This window comes from Ictidomys tridecemlineatus, chromosome 11, assembly GCF_052094955.1.
Source record: "Ictidomys tridecemlineatus isolate mIctTri1 chromosome 11, mIctTri1.hap1, whole genome shotgun sequence".
NCBI classification, from domain to species: domain Eukaryota; kingdom Metazoa; phylum Chordata; class Mammalia; order Rodentia; family Sciuridae; genus Ictidomys; species Ictidomys tridecemlineatus.
Window position 1 is genome coordinate 121,450,931 of NC_135487.1, and position 25,475 is coordinate 121,476,405.

Below are 25,475 nucleotides of genomic sequence, written 5' to 3' on the forward strand. Positions count from 1 at the left end.
CTTGAGAGGGGTCCCATAACTCCCCATGCTGAGGTTCTGAAAGTAACTTTTAAGGTGTAACACAAAGATAAGAAGGCCCAGAAGCAGAAATATCACATGCTTGCTCAAGCCATTGTACAGCCTCAGCATCTGTCCCTGGTTCCACTGGGCCTTAAAAGTTTCCCTCAGGACCACCCTAACCCTGTTAGAGGTGTGGTCAGATGGGTCACTGGCCTCTTTCACATCCCAAGCCTCTAGGGCCCTTGTCCTAAATGCCATCAGAAGGAACACTGGGCTGCTAACTGTCCCTGAGCTCACAGCAGGACCGGTCATCTAGCTTTTCTTGTTCCCCTTTCAAACTCATGGGGCTGGCTACAGAGGACAGATGAGGCCCAGGTCTCCACCACCGGTTCACCACCATCACTTCACGGGAACTTAGCCTCTTTCAAGTAGGCCTGTCTCCTTCCACCTAGACACAGGGGCTACATATTCAGTCCTCAAGGAGTTCTGGGGGCCTACCACTCATCCTATGAAACCTTACCAGCCATGCAAAAATCTAGCCTTGTTTGTGCCTTTGGTTTTCTAGTTTTTACTCACTTCATTTTGATAATTCCATGGTGCTCTGTCCCCATTATGGGAAGGGACATCCTCACAAAGTTGGGAACCACACTTTCCTTCTCCCCTCATATATGCTTCCATCTAGACACGCCTGCTGCTCCCTTGATCCTCACTCTTACCTTAGGACCAACCCTTGTGTTCCATCTGCCAGTGTCTTCCCATTACCCCCTGCCAAGGTGGACCCTACTGTCTGGGATGTTTCAAGTCCTTCTATTGCCTGACACCATGAGCCCATTCACATCCATCCAAAAACCCCTTCCATTTTGTGGCCCAATCACAATACCCACTCTCCTGACAAACACTCCTATCCTGACAGCCTATCATTCAAGCCCTCTAGCAAAAGGGATTCCTTAGACCTACTCATTCCCCTTGCTTTCCCTTCCTCAGACTTCTGCTTAGCCCAGGTATGTGTTGATTAGTCCTGGCCACCTTTCTCTCATTGGTATCCAGGCCCAGGCCCTCCCATTGGTCTTGCCTCTGGAGATTTGAGCTGCTTTGGGACCCTGGCCTGAGGGCCCAGGATAATCATCACATATCTTCTTCCATTAACCCTGCGCTTTTATTGGGGCTTGTTCTGGCTTCTTCTCCCTTGCCTTCTTCCAGGCCTGGTGACCAAGTGACTTTCCTTGCCCTTCCAGACACCCAAGTGCTTCTTCAGGTGCTGCCCCTGACATCTGACCATGGGTGGCTTCTCATCCATCCCTTCCCTTTGGCAAGTTCACTGTCTTTTCTTGGTTCTCAGATCCTCAGCTGAGCTCATGAAAGCCCTGGCCAGGCAACCAAGATGCTCTACTGGGCAAACTTGGGACTATGGAAGTAGCAGGTGATGACCTCCTTCTCTCAGTCCCCACAAGGCTTCAGCCCTGGGTACAGTGAATCCTGTGGTGATGACTACTTTTTACTCCTGTCCCCTCTATAGTTTCTGCCCCCTACTCTGGTTTGGCCTAGAGATGGGAACAACTACCTGTAGCCACTCCTACATGCCAACTCACCATGGGGAACTCCCAATCCAATAATCCCACCTTCGATCTCCACCCACGTGTCTTCTCTTTATTTGGCTTCCCCTCCACATTCCAGTCTAATACTTCCCAGGTCTCAAGGTCGGTAGCTAAGGCTCTCAACATCTCCTGGCATTTTCATATCCCTTACCATCCCCAGTTCTCTGGCAAGGAGGATATTTAGATTGGACTAAACTTCTTCCCTTGGCCTTTCTTAGATTACAGGCTCTCAAAAGAAGACACTTAAGATCTTCCCTTTTGAGCTTCTATGTGGACAGCCTATCTCTCTGCTCAGCTCACCACCCTCTGATTCTCCACTATCTCTATTTCACATCTTTTCTGTCCCATTCTTACATACATTAAGAACATTCTTTGTGAAAACAGCGATGCTGTTCTGGCAAAGCCTAGTTCTGCCTCTTCCCTTTCTCCCACTTTATTTCCTGGTGTCCTGGTACCTTTTTACACTTCAACAGGTCCTCCCTCCTCCTCTCAACTCTTTACAAAATGGACTGGACCCTATCAGGTGATTCTTACCACCCCCTTGGCATCCCAACTTGAGAACATCTCATATTGGGTTCATAATTTTCGTTTAAAATGGTTTTCTCTGCCCTTTACACAATGACACCCACAGGTCCTCCCAAGCTGCATTTCTCCAAGGCCAGAACCCCCAATCTTCCTTCAATCTCTGAGAGCCACGAGGACACTGCAGAACCATGAGTGCCCTCCTTCCCTTTTCTGTGTTTGCCCTCCTCCTCATTCTAACCATACAATCCCAGCTTCATTCTTTAGTTTCTGCAGAATCAAAGGGGCCTTGATCTTCTTATTGCTGAAAAAGGAAGACTTTGTCTGGCTATTTGTATGTCAATCAGTCTGGTATAATAAAGGACAAGATAAAACAACTCCAACAGGATCTTCAACTCCTGAAACAACAGCTCTCCTCTGCTGAAGAATGGCAGCTAAGTAACCCCCTTCTACAGTGGGCACTTTATATCCTGACCTCTCTCCTTGCCATAGATCTTCTGTTAATGCTTTTCCCCTGCATCTTTATACTTCTTCAAGACCACATTCAAAGGATTTCTAACCAAACCATGAACCAGCTTCTGTTATAGGACTTTCAACCCCTCACCAAAATTGGGCCACCCAGAGTCAACATCACTAGGCACCTCCTGACCATCACCAATGCCTCAACCCACAACAAGAGTCCAGACTCTGCTTCTTCTCAGCAAGAGGAAGATACAGAGGATTGATGTAGGCTCACCTTTCACTGCCCACATTCTTTTCTGCCCAAGGGTGTGTCACCCCTCTCTCACACCAACCCCTCCCTTAAACCACCTGCTTTAGGACCCACCAGGCTCTGATTCCTGAGCCTGGCACAAAAGAGTCCCCAAATTCAGGCCTGTATTGCCACTCTTTGTCTATGGAGAGGTGGCCTTTATTGGTCAGCTCTCATGAGTTTCTCTGCCTGGTCTCCCTCTTTCATTTTTTTCTAGTCTATCTCCAAGTTCTTCACTTTCCTGTCACCCTTCCTGCCTGCACTGGGATTCTCCTTTCCCCTCCCACACTTCCTCAACTTTCTCCCTTGCCCTTCCCTACATTGGGCCTGTTTTTTTTCTTTCACAGAAAATTTGTTGCAGTAAAAGGTTATTCAGACTGAGCTTCAAGGTGATCTCCTAAATGAGACACCTGCATTGAGTTACCTTGGCCTCAGTGTCCCTGTATTTAAAATGACTAGAGAGAACTAAATATTAGCTATTAACCCTTGTGATTCTGATGTTCTGGGTGACTTGCTGTTTTTACATCCCTCCCCAACCAAGTATCCTCTTTCCCCTGTATTTCTCAGGGATTCAGAGCTCTCAGCCCATAGATGGCCAACTCCAGATCTAAGGGCCCAAGGTGAGGCAGAACATTACGGCAGAGGAAAGCAGGTCTGGACACGGCTACCAAGGAGAAGAGAGAGAGCTGGACTCATCAAGGACAAAATATATACCCCAAAGGAATAGCCCCAGGATCCCACCTCCCCAGCCACATGTTATCAGCCTGCACTCATCACTCAGTTAATCCCTATCAGGGGGATTCATTTCCTGATTGAGTTAAGGCTCTCAATCGTCTCACCTTGAACCCTTCTTACATTGTCTCATTCATGAGCAATTGGAGGGCTCCTAATATGTAAACCATAACAATAGAAGAATGAAGGGAGTAAGTTACAAAAAGAAATAAAGAAAAATTCAAGTTCCTTTCCCTAATCTTCCTCTGGTGGGCTGGCTCTGGTCAGGAACACAGGTAGCAGCAGGTGCTTGGCTCAGAGTCCCACTGAGGATCTGCAGCTCCCCAGTCCACTGCACCCCTGAGTGAACTGTTAGCTGTGGAGGGTGAAGACAAGGTCTGAGGAGGAGAGAGAAAAGGATGGAGACCATTGGGAGCTGCCTGGGGGAGGCTGAGCAGTGGGGGAGCTGAGAAAGAGCAACACTGTAGAAAAAAAAGACAAAATAGGTGGGAATTGACCAGAACCAGAAAATTGTGTGCTCCCAGGTCACAGGAAAACAGGGGGAAAAGCCATCGTGAGTAACATATATGCTGATTAGAATTCAGCCATCCAAGGCATCCCAGCCACCCTAAATTCATCCAGGATGCACTTCTTTTGAATTTCTATTCGTGAATCATTGCTGCTTAGGCTACAAGCTTGCTTGTGTTCTTCCTAATATGCTACACGTTGCTCCCCTGCACACCACACCACAACTCCTGAATTTCTCCTTGCACACCTAGATTTCCCCAGAACTCCGACGTGAGCTGCCCACCCCACATGATCTCACTCAGCCCTCTGACTTCCCACATCACCAACCCAACCTCAATTTCCCTCCCAGAGAAACCCACATGCCAGTCATGACTTCCTGCCTGCACTGGCTCCTCCTTTCCCCTCCCACTCTTCCTCTGGTTTCTCTCGCCTTGCTGGCTCCCTGCATGTGTTCTGTGTGGTTTTGGCACTACCCAGTCAATTTCTTGTAGTGACAGGAGCTTGAGGCTGACAGTCAGGGTGATCTCCTGATGGGACACCTGCTTTGAATTGCAAAGTTACTCTGGTCAGTGTCCTTAGATGTAAAAGGACTAAAGAGAATGGGGTATCAGCTGGTATCCCTTGTGGCTCTGATGTTCTTTGTGACATGCTGTGCTCCCCTCTCCTCCCATCCATGTGTCCTCCTCCCCACTCTGCTCCTCCCTGCTCCCTTCCCACCCCCCCAGGTTTGCAGTGTCCTCCTTCAATTAGCTTTTACCTCAGCTCCCAGGGCCTCATCTCTGCTCTCTCACTCCCTCCTCTCAGTTCAGTCTAACCTCCATCCTTCCTCTTTGACTCACTTCCCAAACCCAGAATGTTAACTTATCACATGGCTCTTGGAATCCTCTGTGTAAATAGAGAAGACACAGGATGATATTCCTTGTCAGATGGCCCACTACATAGCTTACAAGATGTGCCAGTAGAAAACACCTGGAAATGTGAGATGATATTTTATCTCTTTTAAATGTAGAGCTGCGTTTAGGATGAAATAAGGGAGGTCCTCTTGGGAACAAATCAAAGAAGTAATGCAAATCAGGACAGGCAAATAGGATTTGATACCAGTGTGTGAAAGATATTGTCATATCTGGGTTCCCTAGGGGTTGGGCTGTCTTGGTCTCTTGAATCTGAAGTTAAGTTCTTAGGTCACAGTTGGAAAGGAGGTTTCTTGCATTCCCATCTGTGAATAAACTGGAAAAACATCACCCAATTACATAGGAAAGGGAATTCGTCTATCAACTTATTCAATGTAGGTTGGCTTTGCTTTTTCTTCTGTTTCTCTCATTCTGAAAATTACAAATAACTTTTCTGAGTATTGGGTTTTGAAATAACTGCTTCCATAATATTGGGACAAAATATGTAGTAAAATTCAAAAAAATTAAATTTGCAATATTTCTATGATATTTGATGAAATTTAAAGCAAAGTGCATCAAGAGAACTCCCTCAAACAAACTGTGAAGAATACCCATACAGAAAGCCTTTCTTAGCATTAGGCCACAGTTCAAATACAGAGGAAAAAAGCTAAAATATAATCTAACATGAATGGAGGTTGTCAGACAAAACAAATATTTTATTTCCCCCTAAAAAAAACGCACAGAAAGAAAATTACATTTGAAGTGCTTAAAGTTATGAAAAGAAATCATACCAAAAAATAAAATACCATGTTTTTAAAAAAATAAAATAAAAAATTTTAAAAAATAAAAATAAAATACCATGTTTATTTGTAAAGCAAATTTAACCTTGAAAATAACTCTTATTGCCATGATTATATTAAAAAATTCAAAAAGAGTGAATTAAACAAGAAAAAGTTAAATAAACTTGAAATATTTCTGAAGCAGATGATCTGAAAAGTTTCTTCTAATGTAATACAAGATAAAAACCTATTGAAAATAAAAAGGTATCAAAAGATATGAAGCTTAGCTAGGTGAGGTAGTCCTACCATTAATCCTAGCCACTCTGGAGACTGAGGTAGCAGGTTTGCACATTTGAGGAGCATGCGCAACTGAGTGAGATCCTGTCTCAAAAGAAATAAAATGAAAATGTAACTCAGTTGTAGTCTGCCCCTGGGTTAAATTCCATACCAAAGAAAAAATAAATTGAAGTAAAAAGATTATTGGGAATCCCATTATAAGTACAATAAGGATTGCATAAAGAGACAAAATACATAATACTTAGAGGATATATTTAAAGAAATTTGACAGAAAATTGTCCAGAATTAATGATACATGTGAATCTCAAGATGTAAAAAAAAAAAAAACCAAAAAAAAAAAAGGCATTCATTATGGAGGTCATTTACCACTTTTGCTAGATTGAGTCACAAGTTTTTGTGGGTTTTTTTGAGAAATTAGAAAAGCTACTCCATTCATAATAGCCCCTGCTAAAAATAAAATATTTGAGAATCAGTCTAAAAAAAAGAGGTGAAGGAACTCTACAATGAAAACTATAGAACACTAAAGAAAGAAATTTAAGAAGACCTTAGAAGATGGAAAGATCTCCCATGCTCCTGGATAGGCGGAATTAGTACTGTCAAAATGTCCATATTACCAAAAGTGCTATAAAGACTTAAAGTGATTACTATTAAAATCCCAGTGATATTCTTCGTAGAAGTAGAGAAAGCCATCATAAAATTCATTTGAAAAAATAAGAGAAAAGAACAAACATAATCCTTAGGAAGAAAATTGAAATGGAAGGCATCACAATACCAGACCTTACACTTATATTACAGAGCTACAGGAACAAAAATGGCACGGCATGGGCACCAAAACAGACATATAGAACAATGAAGCAGGATCAAAGACACAGACACAAACCCACATAAACGCAGTTATCTAATACTAGACAAGGGTGCCCAAAACATTCCCTGGAGAAAAGATAGCCTATTCAACAAATGGTGCTGGCAAAAGTGGAAATCCATATGTAGCAAAATGAAATTAAACCTCTATCTCTCACCCTGCACAAAAATCAACTTAAAGTGAATCAAGAACCTAGGAATTAAACCAGAGACTCTTCCTCTAATAGAAGGAAAAGTAGGCCCAAATCTTCACCATGTTGGCTTAGGAACCAATTTCCTCAACAAGACTCCTAAAGATCAAGAAGTAAAATCAAGAATTAATAAATGAGATGGATTCAAAGGCTTCTTTTCAGCAAATGGAACGATTAATAATGGTAAGAGAGAGCCTAAAGAATTGGAGAAAATCTTTACCACCTGAACATCAGCTAGAGCATTAATCTCCAGGATATATAAAGAACTCAAAAAGCTTAACAGAATCAACAACAAAATAACCCAGTCAATAAATGGGCTAAGGAACTGAACAGAGACTTCAGAGAATAAAAATTACAATCTATCAACAAACACATAAAGAAATGTTAAACACCTCTAGCAATTAGAGGAATGAAAATCAAAACAACTCTAAGATTTCATCTCATTCCAGTAAGAATGGCAATTATACAGAATACAAGCAACAATAAATGTTGGCAAAGATGTGAGGAAAATTATACAATCATATACTTTTGGTGGGACTACAAATTGTTGCAGTCAATATGGAAAGTAGTATGGAGAATCCTCAGAAAACTGGGAGTGGAACCATCATTTTATTATACTCCTCAGTTTATATGAAAAGAACTTAAAATCAGCTTACTATAGTGATACAGCCACATCAATGTTTACAGCAGCTCAATTGACAATAACCAAGCTATGGAACTAACCTAGATGCCCATCAAAAGATGAAATGACAAAGAAACTGTGCTATATAAACACAATGGAATATTATTCATCCTTAAAGAAGAATGAAATTAAGGCATTTATTAGTAAATGGATGTAGCTGACATTCAAATGCTAAGTGAAATATGCCAGTCGTAAAGAACCAAAGCCTAAATGTTTTCACTGACCTGTGGATGCTAATACACAATAAGTAGGGGTGGCTAGGGAAGATTAGAGGTACTTTTGATAATAGGGGAGTGAATGAAGGCGAGGAGATATGGGGGTTAGAAAAGATAATAGAAGAAATTAGATATTATGATCACGTATGCATACATGATGACATGACCTATGAAACTCTACATCATGTACAAGTAGAAGAATGTGAAGTTATACTCCTTTATGTATAACGTGTCAAAGTGCATTCTATCGTCATGTTTAACTAATTAGAACATTTTTTAAATAAAGAGAAAGAAAATGTGCTACATATAAATATTTATGATTGATTTTTATGGTAAGTTCCATTCGATTTCATATGACTCATTCTAAATATAAAGGCTTTCAAAATAAACAAAATAAGTGAACATATCAAGTTATGAAAACCATGTGATTAAAATCTTTCAAAATAGACTGTGATGTCTTCATCAAATCAGTTATGAACTTACAAATACATATGAGTGGCAGTGTCCTACCATGAACTTCTCTCATCTTTTAATACTTTCTTCAATCTACATACATGATAATATTTTTGGAATCTCTAGTGGATCACCATTTATTCTATGTCAAGAGAGAAAATAGCTATCTCTTTAACAAAAAAGCAAAACATAACACTAAAATCCACTTAAACAAACCACAATGGAAATAAATGGTCTACAAATATATGCAACATTATGGATGAAATTTGCAAATTTAATAATTGACAAAAACAAATCCCAGAAAATAACAGACTATATAGTCCATTTAGAGGAATGAAAATCAAAAATTATGCTATTAAACATCAGAATAGTGTTTAACATTCAGAACAGGAACAAGTTGAAGTTTTGGGGTGACCGTAGTGTTCTGTTTCTTGATCTGTGAATGATCAATTTATGAAAATTCAATGTGGTGTACATGACTAATTTTGCATCATTTTCATACCTCATTAAAACATTCAAAATTTTGACAAAAATAAAAATAAATTTAAAAAGAAAACAAAGAACAAACTAAAAGCTTCAAGGTAAAGTCAATAATTCTGATAAATAATTTTAATTTTCCAAAGTGAAGAAATAAAGTCAAGAGACCTGGAAATTAAGAATATAAGACAAATGTAAAACAAAGCTATTGTTTGTATATTTATTTCTCAAAAGCATTCAATCTATGTCTACTGAATACTAATGATTAAATTCAACACAAGATTAAAAGAATAGAAAGATAAAAGGCAATACTCTAGAGAAAAGTACATATTAACCAACCCTAAGTATAGCATATCAGAGAAAGTGCAGAGGAAAGAATGAGAGCTTCACTGAATATATTTTATTTACCTGATGACTGTTTGCATGCCTTGCTCACTGAGAGCACCAGAAGTTGGGCTGAAGTAATCTCGTATGGCCAAGGTAGGGAGAACACATACACATTCATGAGAATATCTCAACTGGTTTTTAATTCAGAAATTTATGAGAATCTTAGAGAAGATTGAATTTGAAGCTACACACTAAACACCACCTATGATACCTTCAGAGTTCACGTATTAACTTCTAACTCCTCAGTAGAAAGCTGATGGATATAGGCAAGTATCCTGTGTTAGCCAGTTTTCCATCAATATAGTGAAATACCTGAGATAATTAATTGTCCAAGAGAAAAAGGTTTCTTTGGCTCAGAGTCTTAGAGGTTCTAGCCCACATCTGGTAGCCCCATCACTCTGGGTCGATGGCAAGGCTGCACATCATGCAGGGAGAAAATGGCAGAGCAAACTCCTTACATCACAATCCAGGGACCAAAAAAGAGGAAGACAAAAAAGAGAAAGAAACAGAGGTCCAACAATCCCCTTCAAAGGCAAACTTTCAAAAACCTAAGGACTTTACCTCCCAGAAGTTCCACCACCTCCCATTAAACCCACCCTGTTAATCAAACATTTAACACTAGAGCCTTTGGGGACTCACCCCTTGAAGATCCACCACCTCTCAATACCTTTACATTGGGGACCAAGATTCCAGCACACAAGCCTTTGGGGACAAACCACACCAAACCTCAGCACTGCAATGTTCTGTTTCTTGACTTGGTTTCAAGAATCCAATCAACTTTGCTGCATTGAAGTTGAATGTAAAATTGTCTTTTTATATTTTATATATTTGCTTTATGCCTTATCTTTTTTATGTTTCACAATAAAATATTTTTAACCAGCAGCCCTGGGGAAAAAAAAAGGAAATTTTCAGTTTGGGTCTGTCTTGCACTACCATTTTCTAACCACATATTTCTGTTCTTATCTCAAATAGGTCTCTCCTGGTCATGCTTTCTCTCATATTCCTGGACTTTCTAGGTGACATACAAAGGGTCTTTATCAATTCCTGTGCACTTGTCTAAGCTGTTATGTCTACTGATTTTGTTGAGTTTTTGCTCTACTCCAAATGTACTCTAGAAAATCAGTGACCCTTGGTTTCACTTACTCTCTTCAATCCCTGGAAGTTTTCATGCATGGTGTACAAATAAAAACTGTATTCCCAGCAATAAAGAACATGAATGCCAGGAATACTCCTTTGTATTCTACTACCAATAGCCTCTAAGAAAAATGTTAATGATGTCACAAGCAAAACCACTACAGGTTTCCTTAAAAAGTAAAAACCAAACAAACCAGAAAAAACAAACAAACCCCTCAATATTACAGACATCATTCTCCTCAAATTCATCTACATATCTGTATGATTTAAATAAAATTCAACAGGTAGGTATTTCCATGAAAGTTGACAATGAATTCTATAACTATTTAAAAGCAAAGAGGGAATCAAGAATATCCAATATATACTGGAAAAAATACAAAGTAGCAAAGGTATTCTAATGCCTATCAAGATTTACTATAAATCTAAATAAGTGACACAGAGTTTCATGAATAAATGTATAAATATACAAAATAAGCAAAGAGAATAAGGAGTCCAGACCATGGAGATAGAGAGATAGATAGAGACATGATATACCAGGTTGGAGGCCTGGGGGTTCTGTGAAAATCTGTGCAGCTGTATACTGTCATAATAGGACCACTGAAAATCTCCACTTGACTCTTTCACCATAAGGAGAAGTCAGTCTTGGCTCTGAACCAATCCGGGTGAGAAACACACACACACACACACACACACACACACACACACACATTCATAATACAAGAAAGTTGGTACTCCTTATCAATGCTATAAATTACTGTCTTGTTATCATATAAAAAATTGATGTCAGTAATATGGCAAAATAGAGCAGCTTATCAATTTTCTTCCTGAAACACACACACACACACACACAAAGAATATACCACTATATTCAGAATGGGGTGACTAAGGAAGTAAGCCAGAGATTAGCAGAAAAGTAACACTATCCATGTTGTACACAAAAACCAAAAGTAGCAACGTGAGTCACCCTGTCTCTCCCACACTCTATCCTACCTGGATTGACCAAGATAGACTTCTTATGGGGAAAAAGTAAGCTGGAGATCCCCAATGATCCCATTGCCACCACGGATGACTATTCAGGAGATTTCCACAGACGTCATTAACCACAAACAAAATGTGGAGAGTTGCCCAGAATTCACAAGATTGTATTGTCACAGAGTGGGAGTCCCCATTGTACCTTCTCCAGTCACGATGATCTAGGCTGGTGTCATCTTAAATTTGGACCCACTGCTAGAGCTTGTCTTTCCCTATGGCCTAGTAGTCACAGTGTATTGGTGAACTTTCAAGTTTGCCATCATTTCCCCATGATAACACAATCCCAGCTACTTGGAGACCAAGCCAAGAAGAAAGTCCAAGACTTCGCCTTCCAAGCCCAGGTGGCACCCTACAACCCAGGGAACAACTAGCCTTGAAATTAAAGAAAACACACAAACAGGAAAGACTTCCCATGCTGGTTAACTGGAAGAATTTAGGTTGTTAAAATGTCCAAATTGTTCAAAGTAATCTACAGATCCAATGTAGTCCCCAGTAAAATACCAATGGACATTCTTCACAGAGCTACAAAAGGAGTGCTACAATTTATATGGAAGCAAAAAATACCCCAAAGAGCCAAAGCAATCTTGAGCATAAAGAAGAAAACTGTAAGCATCACATACCTGATTTCAGGACACACAATAGGGCTGTAGTAACAAGAACAGATTGGTATTGGCATAAAAACAGACACCCAGACCAACAGAACTGAGTGGAGTTCCCAGAAATAAACCCACTTACCTTCACCCACCTGATTCTCAAAAAGGCCCCTAAAACACATATTGAAGAAATGTCAGTCTCTTCAATTAACAGTGCTGGGAAAAGTGGATATCCACATGTAGAACATACAAACTGGACCCCTATCTCTGAATCTGTAAAAACTCAACTCAAAATGGATAAAGGACCTGAAATTTCAAACTAATAGAAAAAACAGGAAAAATATCCCAGGACATTGACAGACACAATGATATTCTGGTTAAAACCCCTCAAATTATAGAAAACAACAGCAAACATTGACAAATAAAATAACATCTCATTGAAAAGCTTCTGTACAGCAAAGGAAGCAATCAACAAAGTGAAGAGACAATGTACAAAATGGGAGAAAATACTTGTCAACTATGTACCTCACAGAGGGTAGTAGGAAGAGCTATAGTAAAAACATGGCATGGTAATGGCAACAAAACAGACTTGTAGACCAATGGTACAGAATAAAAGGCAGAGAGACAAACCCACATAAATATGGTTATGTCATACTAGACAAATGTGCCAAAAGCATTCACTGGAGACTAGATAGCCTATTCAACAAATAGCGCTGTCAAAGCTGCAAATCCATATGCAGAAAAATGAAATTAAACTTCACTCTGTTACCCTGCACAAAACTCAACTAGAAGTGGATCAAAGACTTAGGCACTAGAACAGAGACCCTGCACCTAATGGAAGAAAAAGCATGCCCAAATCTTCACCATATCAGCCTACGATCTGACTTCATTAACATGACTCCTAAGGCATAGGAGTAAAATCACGATTCAATAAATGGGATGGATTAAACTTTAAAAGCTTTTTCTTGGCAAAGTAAATAATCAATAACACGAGGAAATAGCCTACAGATTGAGAGAAAATCTTTACTACATGCACCTCTGATAAAGTACTAATCTCTAGGATAAATAAATCAGTCAGAAAACTTAATACCAGAAAAAAAAAAACACAAATAACCCAATCAATAAATGGGCTATGGAACTGAACAGACACTTCACAGAAGAGGAAACATAATTGATCAACAAACATATAAAAAATGTTCAACATCTCTAGCAATTAGAGAAAAGCAAATCAAAACTACGCTAAGATTCCATCTCACTCCTGTCAGAATTCCAACTGTCAAAGAATACAGAAAACAATAAATGTTGGAGAGGATGTGGTGAAATAGGTACACTCATATATTGCTGCTGAGACTGAAAATTGATGCAACCACTATGAAAGCACTATGGCAATTTGTCAGAAAACTTGGAATGGAACCACCATTGGATCCAGCTATCCCACTCCTCAGTTTATACCCAAAGGATTTAAAATCAGCCTACTATATTGATACAGCCATGTCAATGTTTATAGCAGCTCAATTCACAATAGTTAAATTATGGAACCATCCTAGGTGTCCTTCAATAGATAAATGGATAAAAAAAATGGTGTCTATACACATGGAGTATTACTCGTCCATAAATAAGAATGAAATTATGGCATTTTCCAGTAAATGGAGGGAATTGGAGAATATCATGGTAAGTGAAATTAGGCAATCTCAAAAAAACTAAAGGCAGAATGTTTTCTTTAATATGCAGATGCTAATTCACAATAAGGCAGGGGGCACTAGAGAAGAACAGTGTTACCTTAGATTAGGTAGAAGGAAGTGAAAGGAGGAGAGGAAAAGGGATATGGGGATAGGAAAGATAGTAGAATGAAACAGACATTATTACTGTATGGACATGTGTGACTACATGACCAATATGATTCTACAACATGTACACTCAGAAAAATGAGAAGTTATATACCATCTATATATGATATATCAAAGTGCATAAATGTATTCTACTGTCATGTATAACTAAATAAAACAAATGAAAATTTTGAAAAAAAGAGTACATATGAAACTAAAAGAAAAAAGTATTCCACTTAAAAATGGTCAGTAATCTAAAAAGGCACTTCTCAAACAAAAACAAACGGCCAATAAATAAATGAAGAACTACTCACTAATAATGAGCCATTAGGGAAATGTAAATCAAAACTATAATGAGAAATCTTCTCACCCCACTTATAATGACTGTGTGAGTGCAGTGGCACATTCCCCTAATCCCTGACTCAGAAAGCGGGAGTTCAAGTTTAATGCCAATCTGGGCAATTTATCAGGACTTATCTCAAAATAATTTTTTTTTTAAAAAAAGAACTGGAGATATACTTAGTGGTGAAATTCCTCTGGGTTTAATCCCCAGAGTCAAATAAATAAATAAATAACCTACCAGAGCTGGTGAGAATAAGGAACTCCTCTACACTTCTGGTGAGAGTGTAAATTAGTGCAGTCACCATGGAGAACAGTGTAGGATGGAGTTTCCACAAACAAACTGAAAATAGATCTACCACATGATTCAGCCATTTCACTTCTGGGTGTTCATCAAAAGGAAAGCAAATCATCACGCAAAAGAGAAAGCTAGGCAGTCATGTTACTGCAAAATTTTTCACAAGAGCTAAAATATAAAATTGGCCTAGGTACCATCAACAGATGAATGGAATTATAATCTATAGATACACAATGGACTATTAGTAGACCATAAAGAAAATCCTTCTATTTACAGCAAAATGAATGGTTCTGGAGGATCTTATATGAAATCAAAAAAGCCCAGACACTGAAAGACAAGTAGTGCATATTTTATATCATACATAAAAGTTAAAAAGATTCAATCTGAATATAGAATAGTAGTTATGAAGGAAGGAGGACTTGGATAAAGGAAAAGGATATTGGATTCTTGAATGCTAAATGCACATGTAGAAATACCACACCAAACACCATTAATATGTGCAGTTAGTATGGGTTCCTAAGTAAAAATAAAATGTAAAATAGAGAAATTAAAAAAAAATCATGTCTGGCCCTGAAAACTAATTTCTATGTATATTTCCAAGAGAAACAGTGCTTATGTTCATATAGACAGGCACAAAGAGGTGATCCCAGCTATTTGGACGGCTGAGGCAGGAGGATCATAAGTTTCTGGCCACGCTGAGCAACTTAGAAAGACCCTATCTCAAAATAAAATTTAAAAATAAAAGGGGATGTGGCTCAGAAATATTGTGTAACTAGGTTAAATCTGCAGTACCATCAAAAAGGGGGAAATAGAAATGAACAAAAAATCTAAAAGGAGTATTGTTCAAAATAGCTAAAATCTGGCAAGAATTGAAATATGCAATTATAGCAGAATATTGTAAAATAATGTGACATAATACTACACAAAAACAAAAAAGTTTGAACTACTGTTATGGGACAACATTAAAAATGCCACAGAAATAATGCTTAGCAAAAAATGTGTTCCAGGGCTGGGGAAATAATGCTTAGCAAAAAATGTATTCCAGGGCTGGGGATGTGGTTCAAGCGGTAATGGTAATGTGCTAGCCTGGCATGCGCGGAGCTCTGGGTTTGATACTCAGCACCACATAAAAATAAAATAAAGATGTTGTGTCCACCGAAAACTAAAAAATAAATATAAAAAAATTATCTCTCTCTCTTCTCTCTTTAAAAAAAAAATATATTCCACTTGAAAGTGGGCAAGACATATCATAGTACTTACCATTAAGATTCCAGAATGTGAGGTTAAAAACTGAAATGAAAAATTCTCTAGGTTGTTAGAGATCAGAAAATTGGTTGCCTTTATGAGGTTACTAACTGGAAAGAGAAGCCATGAGGGAAAATTCTAAGTGCTGAAAATATTCTGTATAAGAGTAGTGGATCATGCTTGGGTTTTGTTTACAGTGGAGATCCTAAAACAGAAGAGAAAAACAAAGTAGTCTATATTGGCATTGGGAGCTTTAAAAATAAGACTTTGTTAGGGGACATGATAACAAAGACCATGAGTAGGACACTGGAAAAGGTAAAAGAGGAAAGGAGGGAAAGCCAATACATGATGTTATCAGGCTGGTCCCTGCTACAAAAACCTGGGGTCTGATCTTTCTGGAGGCTTCTGATTCTCCACACTGATTTTCTCTGAATATCTACCTGAGAAATGAGAGGAGTACATATTCATGACCTCCCATCCATTAATTGTCAAGGATTGTCCACGGGGTGTTACACACTGACACTTGCAGATCTGAGCATTGACAAATGCTAAGTAGCTTCTCTCAGGAGTCCCAATCACATTGCAGGAAAAGTTTAGGGACAAAGGCACAGAGGATGTGACATGAAACTGAGGTGAGCCTCTGCCACAATTGTTTCAGTAAAATGGCACAGAGGTGTCTGCTACTGTCATGTTCTGTTGTCACACATGTACACAAAATTCAAAAATCAATCTTTCTTGTTTATTCCTAAGAAAGTCTCAATAATCCACAGCCTTACAGCCTTGATTAACTGTTTAGCTCTTCACGTGACCTAGTGGTAAAATATAAACATTGACTAATGTCAGCAGGTGTTTAAAGAGAAAATTTGCTGTTTCACTCTGTTTTAAATTGAGATTCTGATGCCTAATGTAGAGTGCTCACCTGCAGTGACAGCTGTTTGTCTGTTGGAAATATTTCTTTTTACCCACTACTTTAAGATAACAGGAAAACTCAGTTTAATACTTTTAAGTAAAATATATTCATGTAGGGAGCTTTGTAGAGGAAACTTGGCTGTAAATGGAGGATTTTGTCTGCATCTGGGCTCTTCCCCCTAAAGTCCCCCAGTTATTGTCAGCTTTAAACAAGATCTACACACTGCATTTGTAATCTAATCAAACCTAATTTCATTTTGGAACTATTTTCAGTGAATATGTCTGCTATACAAATAGTAAAAGCTAGATGTGTGATGAATGAAGGAAGGACAAGTGAATGCAGGAATGAATTTTTCAGGAGGAAATCCATGGAACAATTTCTTATAGGTGATATGTCACCTGCACCTGGTCTGTTTAAATGTTCCCCTTTTCCTGGGTTCCCTCTTCTCAGCTGCCTAAGCAAAATTAGGCTAAGTCCCTTTCCCTAAATTCATTTCAAGTAAGTCCTTCCAGGAAGATAAGAACAAAAGAAACAATGAAAACAATAAACTGCAGAATCAAATTGGGTAGGCAAAATTTTCAAGATGATCTTCTTTCCTTCCAATACTTTATACTCACTATGCACCTGCTGCATAGTAAGTGTAAAGTAGTTGCCTAAGAACTATTTGTTACATCAGTTTATAGATTTTAAAGTAACTAAAGTCTGTCATGAATGTCTTAACTCTGTCAGTTGGGGTCATTAGTCAATCCTCATTAGTCAGGATTTCTGAATTTCTCATTTGTCTACCTGTGAAAACTTTTATCACTTCAAATTAAGTACTCACAGTGCTTTTGCATTCATTCACAGATATGTACAGAGTGGTGCAAAATGGGAGTCAAATGAAGAACTTTCCTATGAAAGTAAAAAAAAAAAATGTCTTCAGGTTTTACCTCTTACTATAGGATGAGAATCCTGTGTGGTCTAGTGAGTGCCACATTTTTCCTAGTTTGTGCTCTTTGTTACTGATATTGTCAATTTAAATGGCCCCAAACACACCTCTAACATGTTATCTAGTGTTCATAAACTGAAGAAGGCTGTGATGTGAATAACAGAGGAATAAAGTATTTTAGATCAGCTTTTGTTATAGTTATAATGCTGTTGTCTGAGAGTTCAATGTTAATGAACAATGCAATACCATGGAAAAAGAAAGATATAATTGGTGATTAATGGGTGAAGTTACTTTTTAAAGTGACAACTATAATTCTGTGATAACACTAGACAAACAACTAACTTTGGGGTTTCTTGAGATAACAACAGATTTTTTTTTGATATGGTAGACAGCATTGATGGAAGGCTGAAAGCCTAGAAAATTTGGGATCACATTAACCAGGGACAGGAAATTGTTAAACACTTCTCTGATAATGCTTTTGTTCAAAGAAATACTGCAAACAATGAATTACTTATAAGTATATATTTTAAAAAATTCTTAAACAAAATACACAAAAAAACAAGGTTATGTATTCATTAGTTAACAAAAATATTGTGAAAAGAAACTCAAAGAAAACTACTCACCTATTTACCCGAGGAGCATGGCTCAGTGCTCACTAACAGTGTTTGCAGCAGGAGCTGTAGAGAACTAACTGCTGAGAATGCACCTTACTCACCTGGACCTACTTCAATCCTAAGGGCAGCACTTTGTTCATTCTTGACTCCCTCTTCAGTGATGCATATGGGCCATATTTCAGGTATCACTACACTGAGGTGCCTCTCCTCTCAACCTTTAATATATCTGCGAATCACCTTATGATTTTGTTGAAATGAAAACTGGAATTCAGTAAGTCTGAGACCAGGCCACAGGGCCTACATTTCTACCAACACTCCAAAGTAATGAATCTGCTGCTTGACCATAAGTGACCCTGAATATGGAGGACCTTCATCCTTCCCTGCTCTTTTGGTTTAGAGCACTTGGAACAATAGTTTTATGCTAATATTTGCCTAAAATAAAATAACAGAAAAGGTAAGAGGAAAAACTATGTTTCTCCTCAGAGACTCAGAAAAAAAAAGCAGAACTAGGAATGCATGAAATCTCCTGGCAAAGCAAGACTTTAAACAAGAAGAGCATCAAATATTTCAACTACAACAAAGGTATAAAGAAGGCAGAGAATTAAAAATGTAAAACAAACAACAACAACAAAACCTACAAATCTTACATAATCAACACAGGTTTTATTTTGATAACGTGTCATATTCAGGCCAAATATTTCGCCAGGGATACAGATACTCAAAAAGCATGTGAGAAGAAATGAACCTACACACCTGCCACAGATGCTAGGCAATGAGGGGCACAGTTGAAATCTGAGGAAGCTCAGATGGAGGAGAGATGGCTTCCCACTGTGGATCAAGGAAGGACCCCTGGAGGATGTGACAGCTGAAATGCATCTGTCGGTCCATTTTATTCATCCAGGCTGACACTGCTAACATCCTGTTCCATTCACAGAAGCCGGGTCAGAACAACAAATCCTGCAAGATTACATTGAGCATATATTGGTAAATGATCAAGGAGAAGAAATGAATGGAAAGTTTTAACAAGGAGAGTAGAAGTGATGTCATCACCCTGTGGTGTTCAGGTGTGGACTGGGTCCTCACTTCAGAGGGCCAGAACTTCAGGGAGCTTCACAGTGTGTCCTAAGTGAACAAAAAATATAACAGACCTTCATAAGGTGGAGGTGAGAACTGAGGAGAAAATAGAAATGTGGCCAGGAGGAGAAGGAAAAGTGAGAAAAAAGTCAAAAAAAGAAGGGAAGACCATTGGGGAGAAAGAATGAACAGAATAGATGGATACAAAGCACTCACCAGCGTTTTATAAACCAAAATCCAAGACCTGTCAGAAGAGCCAGGGCCGCTATCACGGCAAAGAGGATCAAGCCCAGGGCACTCTGAGGTGCTGCAGATTCAAGTGGACACCATGGTGATGTTTCAATCTGCATCTATAGAGCCCTCAATTCTTCCATTCTTTGAATTACATATTTTTCTTTTTTTGGTGGTCTGGAATTTGTAAATCCCAATTTTTTACCTGGTCCTCTTGCTCTGCTAGAAGATATCCCCCCATCTCCAGCCTGGGTCCCACTCTTACCACCCCAGTGGAGGACGAGGTCCTGCCCTCCTAGGCTGCTGTGCTTCACCCTGCAGGCCATGCCAGCTGCCTCCCCAGCTGCCACATCCAGGGTTGCTTGGAGATACCATGTCCCATCAGCATTGGGCAGGATGTCACCTCTCTGAGTGCCCTGCTGCTCCTGGTCCCCTCGAATCCACATCACCCACACGGGCTTTGGGTAGAAGCCAGACACATGGCACACCAGCAGGAGATGGCCAGGCCCAGGGCTGGGGCCACTGGACAGCCAGGCCTCTGGCTTCACTGCAAACAACAGAAAGGACATCCAGACACAGACTGTAACAAAGATTTAGAAGTTTAGGACTCCCCATACGTCTACAGAGACACATGTATTCCACTCTGGAAAGGTCACACATTATCCTTTTCTCTTTTTATCCTGAATTTGACTTTAAAATTGAAAAATCCTTGAAGATTGGGTACAAGACTGACCTTGTCGCTGGAGATGAGCCTTCCCTGCATCAAGAAGACCCAAGGTGAAACGGGGGCAGGTGTCACTGAGGAGCCTATGTAACCTCTGTGTGTAGGCTTCGTTGAAATTGAGCAGTTTGCAGGCTTCCTGGGCCTCTTCTCCACCCTTTGGAGATGGTAAGAATGTTTCATTCTGGAAGCTCATGAAGTCATGTCCTTGGATAGCTACCTGCTTGAAGCCTAGGAAGCCCTTCCCAGAGTGCAGTTCACAGCCTGCTGTCACCTGCAGATCAAAGGGATCTGGGGAAGAAGAGTCATGAATTAGAGGAGAAAAGGGAGAAAATGGAGAAAATGGAATGAGTGGAGGTAGAAGGGAGTTTAGGGAGTTTAAGAGAAAGAACCCAAGTGTGATTTGATCAGAGTTTCACAGAAAGGCCACTGGTAGGAGCTGGAGGTGGAGGAAAAGATGGCGATATCAGGAGGGGAGGGAATTGTTTGAAAGTGACAGCAATGGTGTAGGGGAGAAAAGCCTTAATGAGAGAGAGCTGAGACCCTAACAAACCTGGGAGAATGTATCCATGGTCACTCTGACAGTTTACACCAGGATGACTGAAGAGATTAAATGGGAGAGAAAATCACCCTTTACAGAGTCACCCAACAAGTGAGGAAGCTGAAAGTACCTGATTGAAGATTGGGGAAAAGGGTGGCCACAGGCTCCCTCTGAGGTGAGTTAGTAAAACACAGCCCTGCAGCCAATAAGAGAACAGTTATTAAGTGGTAAAAACAGAAGTTTTTATCTGGTTGTTTATTGTACGTGCCCAGAGTGTGAATGCAGTTTTATGCTGAAGAGAGTAGAATAAGTTTCAGAGCAGAGAAGGCTGTTTACCTGAGGAATAAAAGCTCCCTGAGATGCCCCACCCTCATCCCTTTATTCTCCCCAACAGTGAAAGGAAACTCACCTTTAAACATTAATTGAGAAATATAATAGTCCTGATGTTCATTGAAGTATAACTGGAATAACCTTTCCACATACATCAACTCCTTGTTACTGAAGTTGCCCCTGGACCAGGGATACAGGTAAATGATGGTACCAGAGCTGCTGTTCCATCTGTGAGTCTGCAGCTCCCCCAACCAGCCTGAGCCCACATGTACCCAGGAATGGTTGTGAAAGGATGATGTCTGCATGAGATGGTAGGAGATAGACTCCTCAAACCCTGTGGCAAAAGAATAGATAGAATGGGGAGAAATGTGACATTGGGAGACAGAGACTTGAGAAAGTAGGTGCCCCCATGGGAAGACTCAGAATCTGGAAAGTGGAGAGCCACCGTTACCTTAGCTGACATCTGCTGGCCCCCAGGGTCCCATGCTCTACCAACAGCCTCCATGACAGCACAGAGGGCTTGAGTAAGGACACGCAGAATGGGGCCACCTTGGCCCTCGTTCTCTCCAGGTGTGTGCAGGGGAAACTGCCATCACCACACACACACACACACACACACACACACACACACACACACACACACACACAAACTGGTCAGTTGCCCTGGTTCTTACCACTGTCCCCTCCTTGGAAGAGAGCAGCAAGCAAGGGGAGTAGCAGAGACAGCATGGCCCTTGCAGATGCTGCTTCTTTCTCTCAGAGAAGTCGTCCTTTGATTTCTGTTCTAAATAAACCTACCACAGGGACCTCTCTTCTGACTTCCTTATTCAACCAAAACACAAAACTTTCTGCCTGAAACAAAGACAATCTGCTCCCTCCCCAAACCCTGAGCACCTACTCTGTTTCCCATTTCCCCTGCTATTCTGACTCTCTGCCCAGTGTTCTGACTTCTCTCACTGTCACAATTTCCATCCTGTTCATCTTCCCCTAGTTCAACTGCTAAGGAACAAGTCACATGTGACTCTGAAAAGTCCCTTACCACAAGGAGCACTTCTTCTATTGCTGGGTATGAAACCCAGGATCTTAAGCATTTTCTCTTATTGTAATAACTTTGGAGTATCCCCCATGTGACCTCTTCCCTGCCCCACCCCCACTCCACCTCATTCATATCTCTGACATCACTGGTTACTTTATTTCCTTTTTCAGAAGCTGCTCTGATTGTCCTCTGAAACAGTGTCATCTACTGAGTCTGTGGATCCTGTATCCAGGACTGGCTCTCTGGGGCATGCAGCCACTTGAGTAATACACTCAAAGATCCATGATTAGCACCTTGAATTTCATAGTAATTTTATTGAATTAGTGTTTCATAGTGAAGTTCAAGGAACCTTGCATGGGACTCATAGTTGCCTCCCAAGCTTATGAAGGGTTCTTCCCCCCACAACCTCACCTGCATCCTCAACACTCCTCCACCTGCTCCCCACTGTCTGGGGCCTTGGCCACTCTATACTCTGCCTCTCCCCCTCCATCCCACCACCACAGCACTGACCATGTCTCACTGAAGGTCCCTTCTGTCATTAGCCCTGTCACTATCTCATGCCTTGCAGGCACAAACAGAGAATGGGACATACACCCAACAGTGTGTGGGCCAAATAGAGGTGCAGCTATCCCCTCCAGAGTTTGCACCAAGTAGTTTTGTAACTGGTCAGGGTGAGCCTCTTGCCCACTTTTGTTCCTATCTTCACATAATTTCGTTCCAGTTTCTCAGTGGTTACCCATGTGCCAAGTATTGGAGTAACCACTGAGGAAAGGGAGACTAACTTCCCCTTCAGTTCAGCAAAGGCAAAGATCATTAGAACAACTAGGGAAGGAGGAACCAGGCAACCAGTACGTGGCTTGCATGTAGTCATGGAGTGGAATCCCAGGTGCCTAAGAGATACTGCAATTATCCTGTAAATATCCCTGTGCCCAAGGGTTGCAACATTCGGAAACTAAATAAAAGCTCAGAGACATAATCTTCAATAGAAATGAAACAGTTTTGTACATTAGTACCATTAAGAGCACTCCCTGAAAGAGTATTTTGAACACAAACCTGCTATGATCTGAATCTGTATGTCTTCTGTAAATTCATATACTGGAATTCTAACCACCCATGTGATGATATTAGGTGATGGGACCTTTGATGAGTAATTAGGTCACGTTGTTTCAACCCTCAGAAATGAGATCAGTGCCTTATTTATACAAGGGACCCCGGAGAGATTGAATAACCTTTCCACCATGTGTAGACATTCTGAAAGTGCCTTTGATGAATCAAAATACAGGTTCAACTACAAACCAAATCTACCTTGATCTTGAACTGTCCAAAAATAATTTGAAAAATAATTTTTAAAATGATGTGAAAAATAATTTTCTAGTGGGTATAAATTGCCCAGTGTCATGAGGGGGCAAAATTGTGGTGTATGCAGTTGAGGGGAGAAATAAAGTATGTCCACACTCTTCTGCTCCTTTCAATGCTTTATTCACTCAAATTACTCAGTACAATTTCACTGTATTGGTTCTTAATCTAGAAAATGACAATTCTTAATACTAGTCACTGCAATAAACATAATCAATTTACAGCAAACAATTCTACATTAATTAATTCACAGCAAATGATTCTGGATTAATTCTAAGCGCTGCATACACACTTAATCATGACAGGCAAATAACATACATTCCTTCTACATGCTAAGTTCAAAAGACTTAAGTCTTAGGCTTTATGTCCAGCAGATGCACACTCACTTAGACCACAGTGACCAAGTCCAGAACCAAGGCAGGCTTTTCCTGGTGTGGAGTGGACGACCGATTGAGGAGAGGGCCCTAGGGTAGAGTTGTGGCTCTCACCAAGGTCCAGACCAGGTGGTAGAATTTAAGAGTGGTGAGGATCACACAGAAGATTAGGAAACAATGACAAGTGATGGGATGTCAGGTCCTCATCAGGACCTCCAGATCCGCTGGCTGAAATCTCTGTTCATTTGCTCTATTGTTTATACTAAATTTTGGGACTTTTGACCCTCGTTTTCAATCCTTATCAGCTACCACCAGGTTTCTCAGTGACATCATTTGCCCTGGTGTCAGAAACTTCTAGTCTGGTGGTCTCCACCCTGGTCTTCTTGTCTTTCCCTCTTAGCAGTTGAGGACAGCCCACCAGAGGCTTCACTCTGTTTATCTGGGTGAGGGGCCATACTGGAGGGCTCCGTGAGTGTGCCTGGGGAGACTGCAGGTTTCAAACTGGAGTTTTTAAAACAAAGTTGCTGAGGCTCAGGACTCAGGCCACCCTCACACCCAGTCTATGGCATGCTGCAGTAACAGCCAGAATGGATAAGACAAAGCTCCACATTTTCATTTTTCCCTGGATCTCACAGAATATGACTTCTGCTCTTGAGTGTAGGGTGGGGAAAGGAAAAAGAAAATAATTGATTTGGGGTAGGAAAGAGAGGGAAGAAAATTAACTAAATAATGAATGAGGTTTTAGGACCAAAATGTTGTGAATCAATAATGGAAATAGAGGACATATCAGACGCAGGAGAAGAAGGAAGAGGTGTGTTTCTGTGAGCGTTTTTGCTTCTGTGACCAAATGACCTGACAAGAACAATTGAAGGAGGAAAACTTTATTTTGATCTCACAGTTTCAGAGCTCTTAGTCCCTAGATGGCCACCTTCACTCCTCAGGTCCCAAGGTGAGGCCGGACATGGTGGCAGAAGAATGTGGCAAAGGAAAGCAGCTCTGGACATGGCCCCAAAAAGCAGAGAGAGAGAGAGAGAGAGAGAGAGAGAGAGAGAGAGAGAGAGAGAGAGAGACAGAGAGACAGAGAGACAGAGAGACAGAGAGAGACAGAGAGAGAGACAGAGAGAGAGAGAGAGGGCGCTCCACTCATCAAGGACAAAATATATGCCCCAAAGGCACACCTCCAGGAACCCACCTCCCCAGCCACACCTACCAGCCCACAGTTACACTCAGTTAGTCCCTGTCTGGGGATTTATGCACTGACTGGGTTAAGGCTCTCATGACCCCGTCCTTTCACCTCCAAACCTTCTTGCACTGTCTCACACATGAGCATTTGAGGGACACCTCATACCTAAACCATAACAAGGGAGTCATAAATGGAGTTGAACAAGAATTCAAAGTTTCTTTCCTCTGACTGTCCCCTGTCAGAGAGGCTCCTGGTGAGGATGCAGGTAGCAGCTGGAGCTTGGGTCAGAGTCCCACTGAGGATCTGCAGCTCCCCAGTCCACTGCACCCCTGAGTGAGCTCTCAGCTGTGGAGGGTGAAAGACAAGGATTG

The 25,475-nt window shown here is 40.5% G+C and overlaps 1 protein-coding gene across 1 annotated transcript; it reads right to left on the reverse strand.

Moving 5' to 3' along the window:
- Nucleotides 1-19,544: 19,544 nt before the first annotated feature.
- LOC144368717 (T-cell surface glycoprotein CD1a-like) lies at nucleotides 19,545-21,884 on the reverse strand. Its single transcript, XM_078027843.1, has 6 exons — nucleotides 21,830-21,884; nucleotides 21,235-21,489; nucleotides 20,956-21,021; nucleotides 20,297-20,575; nucleotides 19,829-20,110; nucleotides 19,545-19,639 (listed from the first exon to the last, which is right to left on the reverse strand). Exons 1-6 carry the CDS (start codon nucleotides 21,882-21,884, stop codon nucleotides 19,545-19,547), a joined length of 1,032 nt encoding a protein of 343 aa, XP_077883969.1.
- Nucleotides 21,885-25,475: the final 3,591 nt, after the last annotated feature.